This window comes from Ceratotherium simum, chromosome 37 (genome assembly GCF_057802395.1).
Source record: "Ceratotherium simum simum isolate JZ-2026a chromosome 37, ASM5780239v1, whole genome shotgun sequence".
Classification (NCBI taxonomy): domain Eukaryota; kingdom Metazoa; phylum Chordata; class Mammalia; order Perissodactyla; family Rhinocerotidae; genus Ceratotherium; species Ceratotherium simum.
In genome coordinates, this window is record NC_141936.1 from 27,741,187 (window position 1) to 27,756,221 (window position 15,035).

The following is a 15,035-nucleotide window of genomic DNA, read 5'->3' on the forward strand; positions in this document are numbered from 1 at the left end:
TAGTTAACACTCAGGTTATGACTCTTCAAAAGTGAATATTAAAAACAGACAGGTGTTTCTCTCCTTACCAAAGTGTTAACAGCTTTCCATGGTGCCTGAGACACCTTCAGCTCATCCAAGACAGCGGAGAACATGGAGCGATCCTCAGCCCTGTCGATCTGCAGAGGGCTTGTGCCCATGATCTTGACACCATTCTTGTAGAGAGGAACTGCCAGGTTGTTGGGAATCTGGCCCCCGACTGATATGATGCAGCCACCGCATGCCTGGAAAAGACATCTTCAGCATCAGCCATGGGGTAACTTCATCATGAATGAACAACTTTGCTAATACTGTCTTCATTTCATTACTGAAAATGCTTAACATGACAGTGATAGTTTCATTTCTCCCACCAATGGGTAACATTAAGTTATGCCACAAAGAGATAAATGGACTTAGTTCTGAGTTTCCAGGCACTTACATGCTAAAATCTATCTAACATTCCATACAACTACACACGATCACCAAGTAACACTTCCACACGACTACATAAATGTGCAACATTCACATGTGGCAATTAGAAAAAGGATATCAAGACAACGAATGTTTACATCATGTACTCTACACTATAATAAGTTCATTCTTGGACTACTGTTGTGATTTCCTAAATGGACGCAGATCTCTCCTAACACTCACCTCTTCTGTTCCCCCACAGCCCAGCCCTTCACATTCAGATAAATCATCCTACAAGATTGCCTCACCAAGTTACTCCTATACTCAGAGTTCTGCAAAGGTTTTCTTTGCTGAAAGGATAAAGTGTAAACTCATTACCATTAGGGCAGTGAAGACTTTCCAATCTTACCCACCGTCCCTCCTCTCAGCCCCAAGACTACTCTACTCACTGTCCCCAACTAGGTACATTCCCCTTGGCGAGCTTCCTGCACCACTCAACCTTCCCCTGCCACTGTTTTCTGTCTCCTCCTCTCCTATCCTTTGTCTAAACTCCCCCCACCCCTAAACTAAAGTCCAGTCTAAATCCTACCTCCCGTTTGACTTCCTCTCTCCTTTATTGCCATCTGGCCACCTGTCTACAGTACCCAATAACTGAATTTAGTTCTATTTTCTCACTATTTGCCTTCAAGCAGTCTCTGGATCTCTAACCTTCATCTCTTATTAGCAGTCAGAATTTCAAGAGTAAAAAAAAAAAAGAAGGCCATCAAATCTCAAATTTTCTCAAGACTGGTGTTACAGTGGTGAGGGAGAGCCAATGTGGGATGGCGGGGAACTGGATTTGAAGTTAAAAGTCCCTTCTCATCTTGATTCCCTCGTGAAAGCCCCCTTGAGGTTCAGTCTTCTTGTCTGTAAAGTTAGGATAATATATCTTCCTGCTTCACAAGGTCACTATATAGATTAAATAAGATAATAAACATTAAAGGTCTTATACATTATAAGTGTGTAAATAAGACATCATTATAAATACTAGAAAATATTCTAATATCTGATATGCCATTGACCTTAGCATAATTTGTGTTTGCCCTAATGCCCTACTAATGAATATTAGAATTGCTGAAGTAATAGATATGTGTCAAATGTATTTCAGCATTGTTCAAAATCATTCTGAAATACTGCTCTTAGCAGGGATGAAGCTAATTTCTCTCTGCTGAGAGAAACGATAGTCCCCCTAAGTAAACGTCCTGCCTTAAGTGCTTAAATGCATTGTAAACAGTATTGAAAAGAACAGTCCACAGTTCTTCATGTTTATAAGTGCACTTACGCTACTTTTATCTTCATTTTTATATTCAATATACATTTTTTCTGAAGCTTTAAGAATTATTCTCTTTAATAATATTTTTATTGCTTATTATTTTTAGTTTATTAGCAGTGTTAATAGTTTAGAGGCTTAAAAACTAATTCTTCAATTAAATGAAAACAAAAAGTCTCATGTGAAAGAAGACTTCAAAATAACTTCTAAAATTAAGGGAGAAGTAGCAACCTACGAGCAAAAATTGAACTCGGACTAAACAGGAGCTTAAAGTTGAATAAAAAGGCTTCAATTAATAAATATACCAATATTTTTCAAAGTAGCTCTATGAAATTGATTTTTGTTTTTCAAGAAATTGACTTGCAAAACAATATAACTGCTACTGTTTATTAAGGATGTTACTACACGGCCTAGACCATCTTTTCTGACCTTCATAGCATCCCTCTGAGGCAGTTATTACTCTGCCCATTTTACAGCTAAAGAAACTGAGGCTCAGTGGAGGGGAAATGATGTGCCCACATTTCTTATCTAATAAACACAGAGCCAGTACTTGAACTCAATTCTACATATTGTAAAGCTGAGATGCTTAACTAACATACCAAATCTTTGAATCTTAAGCTTACTCTCTTTTTCTGGCTGGTTTCAAAGGTGGCTAATGCTAGAGGAGAGGAGAAGAGTTATTTCTAAAACATTCTTTCTGAAAAGTAGTAGATAGAAAAACTTTGACTGCAAAACCCTATCCTCATCATTGACTTCCAGAAATAAAGATCATCATTGGGAAGATAAATCCCACTCACAAGGATGTTTTAGAGAAATAGTGTGATGATATAGTGTAGATTTTGCCCAAATAGCAAAGGAATCCAGGAAAAGAGAACATGTTTGTAGGATAAAGTTAACATAGGACAGTTTCGTGGAGGAATTCTATCTTAAACTGGCACCAACTCCAAGCCCAGAACTTGTAGGAACTTAGGAAAGGGAACCTGACATCCCACACAGGAAAATTATCATCGTTGTCATAATCACTTACTCCTAAATACTTTCAAGTAATTTACTGAAATAAAATATTCTAAAATTCAGATATTGTTTCACGGATTTCTAAAATCTTTAGGCCTAGAATAATTCCATTAAGTCCCCAAAGTTCTGCTGATCTTACCTAGATATAGTTTGTACCTTTTTACCCAGCTTAGGTTTCTATGTTTTTAAACCTGGTATCACTAAGCTAACGTAACTCCACACAAGAATATTTCTTTTGTTTTTGTTTTTCTTTTGTGAAGAATATTTCTGAAACAATATCCAAGCTGAAATCATACCACAAATAAAGGAATTAAAAGAAAATACTTCAAACATTTTTGAGAATATCTTAAGTTCTCTTAGACTCTAATCACTTTGGACAGTTCTTATGTTTATGGACAAGTTAAATGCTGTATTGTAGATAAAGCAATGTGATAAAATTTGTCTTGCTAACAGAAATAGCATTTACTTCATTACAAACTGGCCCTGAGTTTTGCTATTTTATGTATTGTCTGCAACTTACAAACTCTGCTCTTTATACATCTGCCAAGGAGAATGATCATGTTTTATATTTTAGTAAAACATATTTTACACTTTAGGCAGAACCTTAGCATTATTTTTAATTACAGTTAAACCAAATGCTAGGAATGAGCCCCAATTCTAGTTCAGAGTCAAGCATTCTTGGATGGGTTTTACCTTCCACTAATTAATGTCTGTCACTCATTCATTGGTTTAACTCAAGCTGTGTTACAGAGGTACCATTGTCTACATATACATACAATATTAGTTGTTAAAAATACAATAATTAAATAGTTAATAAGAGTATATTTTTATGGGATATTATCCAATAAAGTACTCACTGTAAAAGCAAGAAAAATTATTTAAAAAGGACTCAAACCAGACAGAGACATCATAAGGTGTCAGACATGTGGCCTGGTATTTTTAGACTCAATCTGTTTTTTAATGAACAAATACGAAAAGAACTGAGGAATGGGTCCTACATGAGGCTTGAATGTAGAAGAAAACTAATGTTATTTGTTTACATAACTTTTCAAACCATGAGTCTCTAACTAATTTGAGAACATCTTTTCCCTCATAAAGAGTGTCCTAAGCAAAACTGTGAACTAGCAAAATACCATCTATCAAAGCCTTGTAGATGGCTGACCCAATGTCTCACTTTCTTGACCCTTCTCCATACTCACACATCAAAAATAAACAAACACTTTCTATTAAAAAAATAAGAAGAAGTGGGAAGGAGACTTCAGCATCCTACCATCCCCTCACACTCAGCCTCTGATCAAGATCCTCCAGAGCAGCCTGCCTCACTCACGGGCTCGTTACTTCTCTGACATCCCCTCAACGTTTCTTCAAAGGTGCTTCCGTGATGCCATGAAAACAGCCTCGGTCCTGGACTAGACCAAGAGACCTGGACCAGGAGAGCCATCACACTTTCTATCACCCCATGTAGCTACGTATCCGTGGGGATGCCTATTGCCCTTCTAAGTGACTCAAATGTGTGCTTTTGAATTAGTTTAGACGTGCTTCCAATTTTCTGCAATTTACCACTGAACGCCTCAGCGCCTTCAGCATCACTTGGGGCACCCAAGGTCGGATAAGGGCAGCCACCTGAAGGTCGAGGTACACCCATCACAAGAGACAAGGGAGCCTATGGATCCCGCTGTGAGGAGATACACAAGCACTTCATAAAAGGAAACACACACACGTATATGTACACGTGTGTATGGTGTGTGTGTATGATATGTAACATTTCCTATAGGATACATCAATGGAATATTGTTGTCATGTTCTCCAACAGAACATTTAAAATATATAGTAGCCCTATAAATGCCTATTAGCTTCAAAGAAGGCCAATTTATTTCTTTCCATCATCCTGAATTCAGTTATAATAAAAGGAATCATTAATATCCATGTGTAACTGCATCCAAAGGCAGTCATAGAGGTTTTTAATCTTTCCTTAAAGTATTTCACGAGGAAACAATTAATTGTGTGTAAATGCCTGCTGTTACTGCTTGTAATGCTTGTTAATATTTTTAAATCAATTACATAATTTTTCACATATTTATGTCCGGAGTCCCAGTTTTATATTAATAAATAAAATAAAGGAGTCCCTACTTGAAGGTAGGGACCTGGTTTTATAGCTCTCTATCCTGCTGAAGATGGTATTTAAAGGTGTTCAAGTGATATTTGTAGAACGTACTTGTTTTGATGCCAACCTACGTATCTGAAATGAGTATTAACAAATCATTAGAAAAACCATGTCAGAGATAGAACTAAAAATTGTGTATATTCTACCTAGTGGTTCAGTGTCATTATATTAAAAGATTAGTAAGCCAGACCAAAATAAACAACTATGGTGATATATCTATCCTAAATTTATCCATTCTTTTTTTTAAATGGTTAAATTGTTTTTTTTTTTTTTTTTGCTGAGGAAGATTCACCCTGAGCTAACATCCATTGCCAATCTTCCTCTTTTTTCGCTTGAGGAAGATTAGCCCTGAGCTAACATCTGTGCCAATCTTTGGTATCTCTGTTTTGTATGTGGGTCACCACCACAGCATGGCCGACGAGTTGTATAGGTCCACACCTGGGATGTGAACATGCGAACGCAGGCCACCAAAGCAGAGTACACCAAACTTAACCACTAGGCCACGGGCCTGGTCCCTATTCTTCTTTACAATAACAAAATCATCACATTGTTCAACCACAAATCTCCTGTCCCTTCACACTGCCTACATGCAGCACACTTTTACACTCACGTGATTCATTAACAAAAAAAGATGAAGTACAGAGAAGTTAAGTAATTTGCACAAGTCAACGAGTTCTCAAGTGGAAACCAGAATTTAAGCATTGTGGCTCCAGTTCAGCATCTTTTTTCTAAGTGACCATATTTTACACCTCTGGATGGTTCTCTGCTGTAGGGAGTTAACCGCAATCACACCAAAAGGCACAACTGCTGGACGTCACGCTGAAATTTTCCAGTAGTTCTTTCTGTTTTTTTTTTTCTTCATGAGGAAGATCAGCCCTGAGCTAACATCCGTTGCCAATGCTCCACTTTTTGCAGAGGAAGACTGGCCCTGGACTAACATCTGTGCCCATCTTCCTCTACTTTATATGTGGGACGCCTGACACAGCATGGCCTGACAAGCAGCGCGTGGGTCCGCGCCCGGGATCCAAACCTGCGAACCCTCGGCCGCCAAAGCGGAGCATGTGAACCCAGCCACTATGCCACTGGGCCAGCCCCCAGTAGTTATTTCTTTAATTGCAAAGATAATTTAATTTTTTCTACAGATGTAAGTAACCTACGATCATACGACTCCACAGTGAAGACATACTCAGTAATGTTGGAGTAGAGATGGAGGGGCAAATGTGAGAGAGGCTATTATAAAGGCACCAAATCATTCATTCATATCATTCATAAATTGAAGACTAACGGCTTCATCTGATAGCACCAAGAATTAACCAGTCCTTTATGAACAACTGACTTCTCTCCTCTGGGAACCGTTCATCACTGAACCGAAGCAGCACAGGACCTAGAGGGAGGCTGCTTACTGTATGTCTAGATGGCCAAGTAAATCATTCTGCAAAATGTTTGTCGGGGTTCTTGTGCCAGTTGATATGTGTCTGGCACACGTTACCAAGAAGAGTTTTCAGTCTAGCTGGAAAGCTTAGAGAGAAAAAGTGAATTTTATATGAAAAATAATCACTCTGTGGCAGGGCCTTGAGATTCTAATGCTGGGGTAATTTTTTTAGAGTTTCACGGCAAAATTAGACAATGGAAGACACCAGCAGCTCTTTCTCCTAAGGGGAATTAGAATATAAATCTATATACATGAATACACATATATAAAGTGTGCACAGTATATATTTTTCTTCTTGTTTTTCTCTCTCTTTTTTTTACCTCCTGATGGTAGATGTCTAGGATTCTCTCCAAAGACAACTCTTCAAAGTACAGTTTGTCACACTCATCAAAGTCTGTGCTCACGGTCTCAGGGTTGCAATTCACCACCACCGTCTTCTTGCCAAGCTGACGCAGCGTGCGGATACTGGAGACGGCACACCAATCAAACTCCACACTACTGCCTGCAGAGAACGCAAGATTGGGGAAGGGGTAAGAGAAGCGCGGTGTTACAACACAAAGAAAGGCAGAAATACATTGCCAGTCAGTCCAAGCCCAGGAAGCTAATGCACTTTCAACTCAATTTGTGTCTGTGTCTGTGTGTGTGTGTGTGTGTGTGGAAGACTGGCTCTGGGCTAACATGTGTGCCCATCTTCCTCCACTCCATATGGGACACCTGCTACAGCATGGCTTGACAAGTGGTGTGTAGGTCCGTGCCTGGGAGCCAAACCTGCAAACCCCGGGCTGCTGAAGCAGAACACGCGAACTTAATCGCTATGCCACCAGGCTGGCCCTCAACTCAATTTTTAAAACTCCAAAATATAAATTTCAGATCAATTATGCATACTATAATGAGAGTAATAAAAACAGGGGCTAATTAAACAACAATGACATGTTGGCTTGTTATATGCTAAGCTCTGCAATAGGTAATCTCCATATTTGAAGCATTCAGAACCTCAAAGTTATTATAAAGGGAGATAATTGTAATGATTAAAAAAAATGATAACCCTCCCTTACTGAAAAGAAACTCAAAGTGAACACACGGACCTCAGGACGTGAAAGGCGTTAAGCCGGTGATCAGAACACTGGAGCTCTGGTTTCAGTCCTTTCACTTACCCTGCTATCTGAGGACTAAACCCAATAATCCATCCTTGAGGTGCCCTGCAGCTCTGACATGTCTTGATTGATTGGAAAGTCCTGTCCTTTTCAAGCATATCCTTTTCAGCTTGGCAAGGCCACTCCACGCAGAGTGAGTGACCTTCTAGGAAGTAATTTGAAGTGTAATAATGGCCTAAATGCCTCAAAATATCACCTCTACTGGGATGTCATAGACCTTAAACTTCTGAGATTTGTACTAATTCTTTGCACTAAGACATTGTCTCCTAAAAATTCTTGCCAGAAGAGTAAGTTATTCAAATATAGTAGCATGCTAATTCTCATTACCAATTAAGCATACACTTGATTATCAGCTAGGCTAGTTAGTCTTCCCTGGGCCCTAAAGTAATGAAGAATTATTGCATAAATTAAGTGAAATCTGAAGAGGAAGGAAGACAAGTCTAGAGAGGGTATGTCCTGGTGAAGATGTTCAGGCCATTTAGCCATAAGGTAACTCAGGTGGGAAAAATATAAACACTTTTGGCCTACTTCAAGATTTGACCAAAGACTGGTAAACCAGTGTATCCTGAAGCACTCAGTTAACTGTAAAAACTAAAATAAACTACGCTTAAACTAACAGAGTAAGACTATATACATTTAAATCATATATTTCATCATCTCAATATTAATGAATGTTAATTGGAGACTAAATGCTAAATACACTTGTTGAGAAATATCATTGTCTATTTAAACATATACATTGTAACTGTAATAGATCTTGATTCATTATTAAATATCTAATTTTAAGTGGCCGGGGGAAATGTAACAATTTCTGGTGAGAATATTTTAATTAAATTACATAATGTTCTGCCTATGCACCAATGAGAAAAGCTCTCTGCATTTGATGTCAACAGGAGTCACATGTTAGGTCAGAAATTGTATTCACAAATGCAGTTTCTGGCTGATGTACAATGTTCTGGAGCAAATATAGATCTTTGTGAACAACTATGCTGGAAGGGAAAAAGTCAAGGTGTAATTCATTCCCCAACCCCAATGAGAGGCTCGATGTAGTTCATGAGGATACAAATGATAAAGGGGTGACATGATGAAATGAGAGGAGATGGAATTTGTGTTGAGACCTGCATTTGAGTCCCACTTTTACCACCTAATAGCTGTATAAGTTTGGGCTTCATCTCTCTGAACCTCAAGTTTCCAAATTTGCAAAATATTTAGTATAACAGCATCTATTTTACATAGTTCTCTGAATAGTGGAATTAATGTTCATGAGAAGTCCTATGTAAATACGTGATCACTTTACCAATGTGATAAGGACCACAGCCCAGCACCATCATTCCATGGTCATCAAAGTCGATATCATGCTCCTGAGGGGAAAAGAAAAAACACAGAAGATGTGGAAATTATTATGTAATTCTTCCCTCTAATTAAACTATGTGTCCTGTCTTTGGGTGTGTCTTTCTCATTCTTTCTCTCATTGACATGCATCCTCTCTTAGTCTCTGGGAACCCATAAGTATAAAGTGTTATATAAGTTCTACTTATTCATAAAAAAATAAGTTCAATATTTTTTCATTAAATAGTCATGAGAATACAGCATAATTGTGTGTTCATGTAACCATTGTCCTTATCATCTTTTCACTTGTGTGATTTCATCACTTTAACGCAGTTCTTGAAAGACTGAGTACAGAAATCCATCACATCTGACCCACATGATGTCACTTTTATCACCAAGATCATTAGGTAACCAAAGACACAAAATACATACATCCTCTCATGTAGATCATTTACTAAATGTGGAGCTTTCTGCATATGCCAGTTTGGCAGTTCCTACCTGACCATTGTAGGTAACATAGAGGTAGTTTGTTACTGACGGGTATTCTGCAGCCAGTGTATCAATCTGCAAGAGAAAACAAATAAATAAATAGGGATGTTACTCCCTTTGTCATAATTTTTTTCAAGAAGATTGTAGATTTTTTTGTGCTGCATTCATATTTTTTTAATGTCTATTACTGTCAAATATAAAGACAATAAAAGCATATGTACAATCCAATTGGTTTCTCATTCTGAAAATGAGAGGGGGCATAAAACAATGAAATAATCTAGCTATCACTTGAGCAATAAAAGACAACACACATCCCTGAGCATCGCTGGATCATTACAATAGCATCTCTCATGAACACGACCAAGTCAGTGGTCATATAGTCGACTGATTACCAGGAAAACTTACCCAGACAGCTATCTAAAGCAGCTGCATATAAAATCTACAACCAGAGCAAAGTGACCTACATGTAAGGATGTCTTTGGTTTGCAAATTAATGCACAGGACTTAAGTTCCCTATGGCACTGAGCAATGGGATGACACAAAGACCATAAAGCATGGAGAAGAGAGGAAGGGGACAAGATCTCACTGAACATATTTGGAAAAAGTAAATCAATTCAGCTCTCAAGGGCTGGGAGCCCAGCTTAGTGAGCAAGAATTCAGGGCCAACAGGGCAAGCTAGTGTAAGGCAGGTGAGAAGGGAGAGAGAGAATAATTGCTGAATAGAAAAAATTCAACGTCAAGCCTGAGACCTAAGAGTATGCATGTGCCCCTGAGCACACAGGGAAAAGTCAATGATTTTAAAGGACAAAAACCAGCAGGTGGTACTTTAAGCCAAGACATCTCTTCTACTAAAGGCCAAAAAAAAAAAAAAAATTCACAATGGTACACCTAGGAAAGTTCTTGTATGATTGTCACGAATACTAGACGAGCTCATTACACCCAACCCTATCACAATGAATACCAAATGAACCATAATGATGGGGCACTTAAAATAAAGTATCACCCTGTAACAAGTTAGTGCTAAAAGAGATAACTATTCTTTTCAAGAGGGTCAGCCATCACGTGAGGGTATTTTAAGTCCTTCTATTACACTAAGGACTTCTCTTACTACAGATGTATTTGCACACAGGTCAAAAAGGAGAGGAGAGGTCATTTTGATTTTTTTTTTCATCTAGGCCAAGAAAATCATGTAGTCACTCTTACCTTTACAACCCAGCGCCCTTTATCCTTTCCCTTTTAAGCATAAATCAATCCTGTACCGAATTAAATGGGTGACATCATAGGCATTGACCAGACAAGTGGAGTCACTTTGGAATTCCACCCCTCATTTTATTGACAATGGCTCTGAGCTGGTGCCTACACTTCACCCAAGGAATCCTCGGAAAAAAGAGAAACTCCTTTACCTGTTTAACCCAAGGGTGGATGTTTTTCTTTAACCTCAGCTCCCTTGTCTGGGCCTCCGTCAGCCCAAGGCATTTTGAAATCTGCTTGTCTGAGAATCCAATTTCCTTTGCCTTTTTCAGGGTTTCTTCTGTAATGGACTCACTAGGATTTAAAGAAAAAGAGAGATTTAAGTTTAGACCAAACAGAATACAAAGCAGCTAATTATTCAATTTCAAAGACACCAAAGGCTCCTTATTTTCCATCTGCAACATGTTTACATCTCCTGTCTTTTAAAAATAAATAAATAACCTACCAAATCTTCTAGCCTCAATGAAGTCTACTTTTTGCTGGCCTTCTCAAACATGTGGTTTCCTACTTTCATATCCTACGCACCCTGTTGTCTTCTTATTTCCTGAAAAATGGCTTCTGCATCTACCGTCCTCATGAATTTGCTCTTTCAAAAATAAGCAGGGACCTCCCTCTTACTAAATCCAAGAACCCTTTCTCAATGTTCATCTCCTCAACCTGTCCCCATATAACACGTTTGATGTTCTATTCTTTAAAAAGATATCTTCTTCTGGCTTCTAGTAAATTGCTTCTCATCCTACTTTATTACTCACAGCAACCATTTACTATTTTTCCCCCAAGGCTCTATCCTCTGTTACTTGCTTTCATCTGGCTATCTTCACTCCCTCTCTAAATGTAGCCACTGTGGTTGGCTCAAGGAGCATACCTAGTTGATAATTCCCAAATCCGTAGCCCCTTCTCCAATGTCTGACCTTGTGCTCCACGTCTTTATGTATACGAGCTTTAAGAATCATCTTCACCTGGGCATCCCAACATTGCATCAGACTGGATATCCTCTCCATCAACTGCCTCTATTTACTGATATCACATACCCGGCTACGTTGAGAGGATAGTTTTGTGGTTTTATGATTATTTGCCACTCCAGCTAGATTTCCCCATGCTCATTCCCACGGTATAGACTGTATTCTTGTTGTTTCTCTCACCTGGAGTGTCTCTGACATTCCTTTTGCCTACCAACTGCTCCCCAACTCCCAGCTACCCTTCAAATGTCAACGACAGTCAAGCATCATCAAAACCGTCCCAGTCTGCCCTCACCCACACTGATCTTCCTGGGCTCTTAACTGACTCTTTCATGTGGAGCCAGAGGCATAGTTGGAACCCTACTGTTTAGCATGTCATCATCACCTGATATTTTTAATGTTTCTTAGCTTTTACTCACCAACTAGACTTTTCGTCCTGCTAGATTCAAGTTCCACGAGGGCAAAGACTACAGTCGGCTCATTTACTAGATCGTTCCCAAAGCCGAGCACACTGTCTGGCCCACAGATAGCATTCAACAAATATTTATTAAATGAATGAAGGAAACTGTAACTCTGTAGCTTCTTTATTTCATAGAAAAGACAAAGAAGTTATTGAAATCAGCTTCTAACTAGAATTCAAAATGCACACAAAAATAATTTGTAAAGGGTCAAGCTACAGAAGAATAAGATATTACTGTAAAAGCACCTTAATCAAATACCTGTGGGCCAGCTATTTCAAGTCAAGCTATTTTAATAGTCAATACAATAAAATCCAGTTATAACAGTTTGATAGGCAATAAAATGAAATTAAAATATGTGTGTTGTCAGAAGATCTAATGATAAATAATTTTCATTGTAATTTTGTTAATAGAATACAGTTAAATCTATTGAATTTTGTTCATTCTATTCTTTAATCCTCTTTATTTAATTAATTCATAGTCTGAGTTTAGAGAAGAGAGAATCAAGCTGGTGTATTTAATAGCAATGTCTCTGGCTTTTTGGTATCAGTATTATTTTGGATTTTTCCAACTATAGCTCTTCCTAGTCAATTCACTTTTTCTATTGCACCTAAATTCCCTTCTGTCTCTCAAATCAATTTTTTTTTATTTCTCCCAATGAATTTAATTTCTTCTTTTTTATTCCCACTTTGAATTTTTAATCTTCCCAAGAATTTGACAAGCATTCTCCCAGAGCAACACATTTTCCTGTCAAATTTTTTAACACATAGTATTATGTGTTAAAACTATTTAACTAAATACTATTAGTCATTTGCTATATATGCCAAGCACTGTGCTACATGCTCTAGAACTATGCTGTCCAATATGGTAGCCACTAGCCACACATAACTATTTAAATTTAAATGTTAATTAATTAAAATTTTTTTTAATTAAAATTTTAGATCCACAGTCACACTAACCGCATTTCAAGTGTTCAATAGCCACATACGGCTAGTGGCTACTGTATTAGATGGTGCTGATTATAGAATATTTTATCATTACAAAAATTTCTACTCGATGGTACTGCTTAAGAAGATACAAAACAATACTTGAGACAATGGAATGATCGAGAGTGATTCAAAACATTTTATGGAGAGATAAGCTATGTGGTGCAAAGTGAGGTCAGAGGAAAGAGATAATAATGTGAGTGGCTGTAGCTGAGAAATACTACAGCAGTAGAGAGAAGAGAACAGAGCCATAAAGAAAGTTCAGCTTTACATAGATGAAGGACTTGATGGATGTACTAGAGGCAAGGGCAAGTACCTTTGCAATAATTTGAGGGCAGCAATGGGCCTGGCAGGTATCGGAAATATACTGAAGATTTGTAGCGTAAGCAGTTAGCAGGAAATTTTGGGTGGTGAAAGTGGAACAACATTCAATATCATTCTTTCACTAGTGTTTTAACACTTAGCGAATATGTGCTGTGTATCAAGCTCTGTGCTACCTATTTTAATGATGGAGAAGTAAAATATCAAATGTCTACATTCAAGGTCAGAGCATATTAGGAGGCAAACAAACGGCCATAGAAGTGCCTACACCATGAGAGGTGCTACGAGAGAAATGTATGCAACGGGAGGCTGTGCTCAGAGGAAACGCTCCAGATTCCACCGGGGAAGTCTGGAGAGGCTTTACCCAGGAGGTGACTGCCGAGCTTCTGAGGGCTTTTGTTTTTTTTTGTTTTTTTGTTTTTTTTAAAGATTTTATTTATTTATTTTCCCCCCAAAGCCCCAGTAGATAGTTGTATGTCGTAGTTGCACATCCATTCTAGTTGCTGTATGTGGGACGCGGCCTCAGCATGGCCGGAGAAGTGGTGCGTCGGTGCTCGCCCGGGATCCGAACCCGGGCCGCCAACAGCGGAGCGCGCGCACTCAACCGCCAAGCCACGGGGCCGGCCCTTCTGAGGGCTTTTGAAACACCCAAGTTTACGGTTGCCTTTAGTTTTGCAAAAAAAAAATTTGAGAAAAAAGCAGAGGAGGGATTTTTTTGTTATTATTGCTATTTGTTTTAGAAACGTATATTCCACTTTCCTTGCCAAGACTATGTTCCTAAACCAATTGTTCATTTCTTAATGTGCAAGTGTGCATTCAGCCTCAAAGTGAAAGTGCTTGACAAATAAGCTGTATTTCTAAATTAGAACTCTGGATGATGTTCTTTTTAACTAAATATCTTTAATCATGAGTTTCACAGAATATCTCAAACCATATTAAAGTATACGTGCGTAGGAAAAAGCTACACATTTTCTCTGTGATCTGCGATTTTATTAAAAACATAGGTGTGAAGCTTGAGTTAGGTGGAGGAGTACTGTGCATATAACATTGAGCCAATCTTACCCATAGATTTTTCTAGCTACTTGCTCGAACATTTCCCATCATTGTGGAACAGCAGTAAAAGAAAAGACAAGCAAAGAATAAATAGATCTTCAATAAGACATTTCTTTATTATTGCAAAAACTACCTGGAGCAAACCCATATATGTTATTATATCGACAACCACACTAACTTAATTGACTAAAATCCAAACCCTGAACAACAGAGGTCCGGACACACTTAAGAAACATGCCTTGAAAAGAACCATCACACCTATAATTATGACTATGGACTGGCATAAATGCAAGTTCTTCCAGCCCAAAGATAACCAGAAGTAATGTATTTATTTTTAGCTCTTTGGGTCATGTTTTTCTATTTGTTTTTTGGTGGGTTGTTTTTTGCCTTGAATGATTTATTTTTACTTCTTCTTATATGGAGTATCAGTCAGTTCTTCAAAGGTTGCTATGTTGTTTTAAATGGCAATTATATATAATGGTATTAAACAAACAGAAAAAGAAACCATTTAGATTTCTCATATTTCTATTAGGAATGAAATAAATTTGCATTTGTTTTGTCCACATTTAGCAATGCGGTCTTTTCTATTCCTGAAATACGCATAATTCCTCTTATTCTGTTCCACGAAAAGAGTCCAAGAGAGCATATAAAGACATCTCCAGCAAATATACCGTCTTCCTCCTCCAC

General features: G+C 38.1%; 1 protein-coding gene across 2 annotated transcripts in view; it reads right to left on the reverse strand.

Annotated features, from left to right (window-relative positions):
* Positions 1 to 15,035, reverse strand: part of CPS1 (carbamoyl-phosphate synthase 1) — a 129,556-nt gene that overhangs the window by 29,484 nt on the left and 85,037 nt on the right. For both annotated transcript variants that reach the window (XM_004427511.3, XM_087424881.1), the window contains 5 exons: positions 10,724 to 10,865; positions 9,330 to 9,395; positions 8,800 to 8,863; positions 6,669 to 6,850; positions 69 to 263 (listed from right to left, as the gene is read on the reverse strand). In XM_004427511.3, the coding sequence (XP_004427568.1) occupies positions 69 to 263; positions 6,669 to 6,850; positions 8,800 to 8,863; positions 9,330 to 9,395; positions 10,724 to 10,865 (649 nt within the window). The remainder of the gene's footprint in view (positions 1 to 68; positions 264 to 6,668; positions 6,851 to 8,799; positions 8,864 to 9,329; positions 9,396 to 10,723; positions 10,866 to 15,035) is intronic.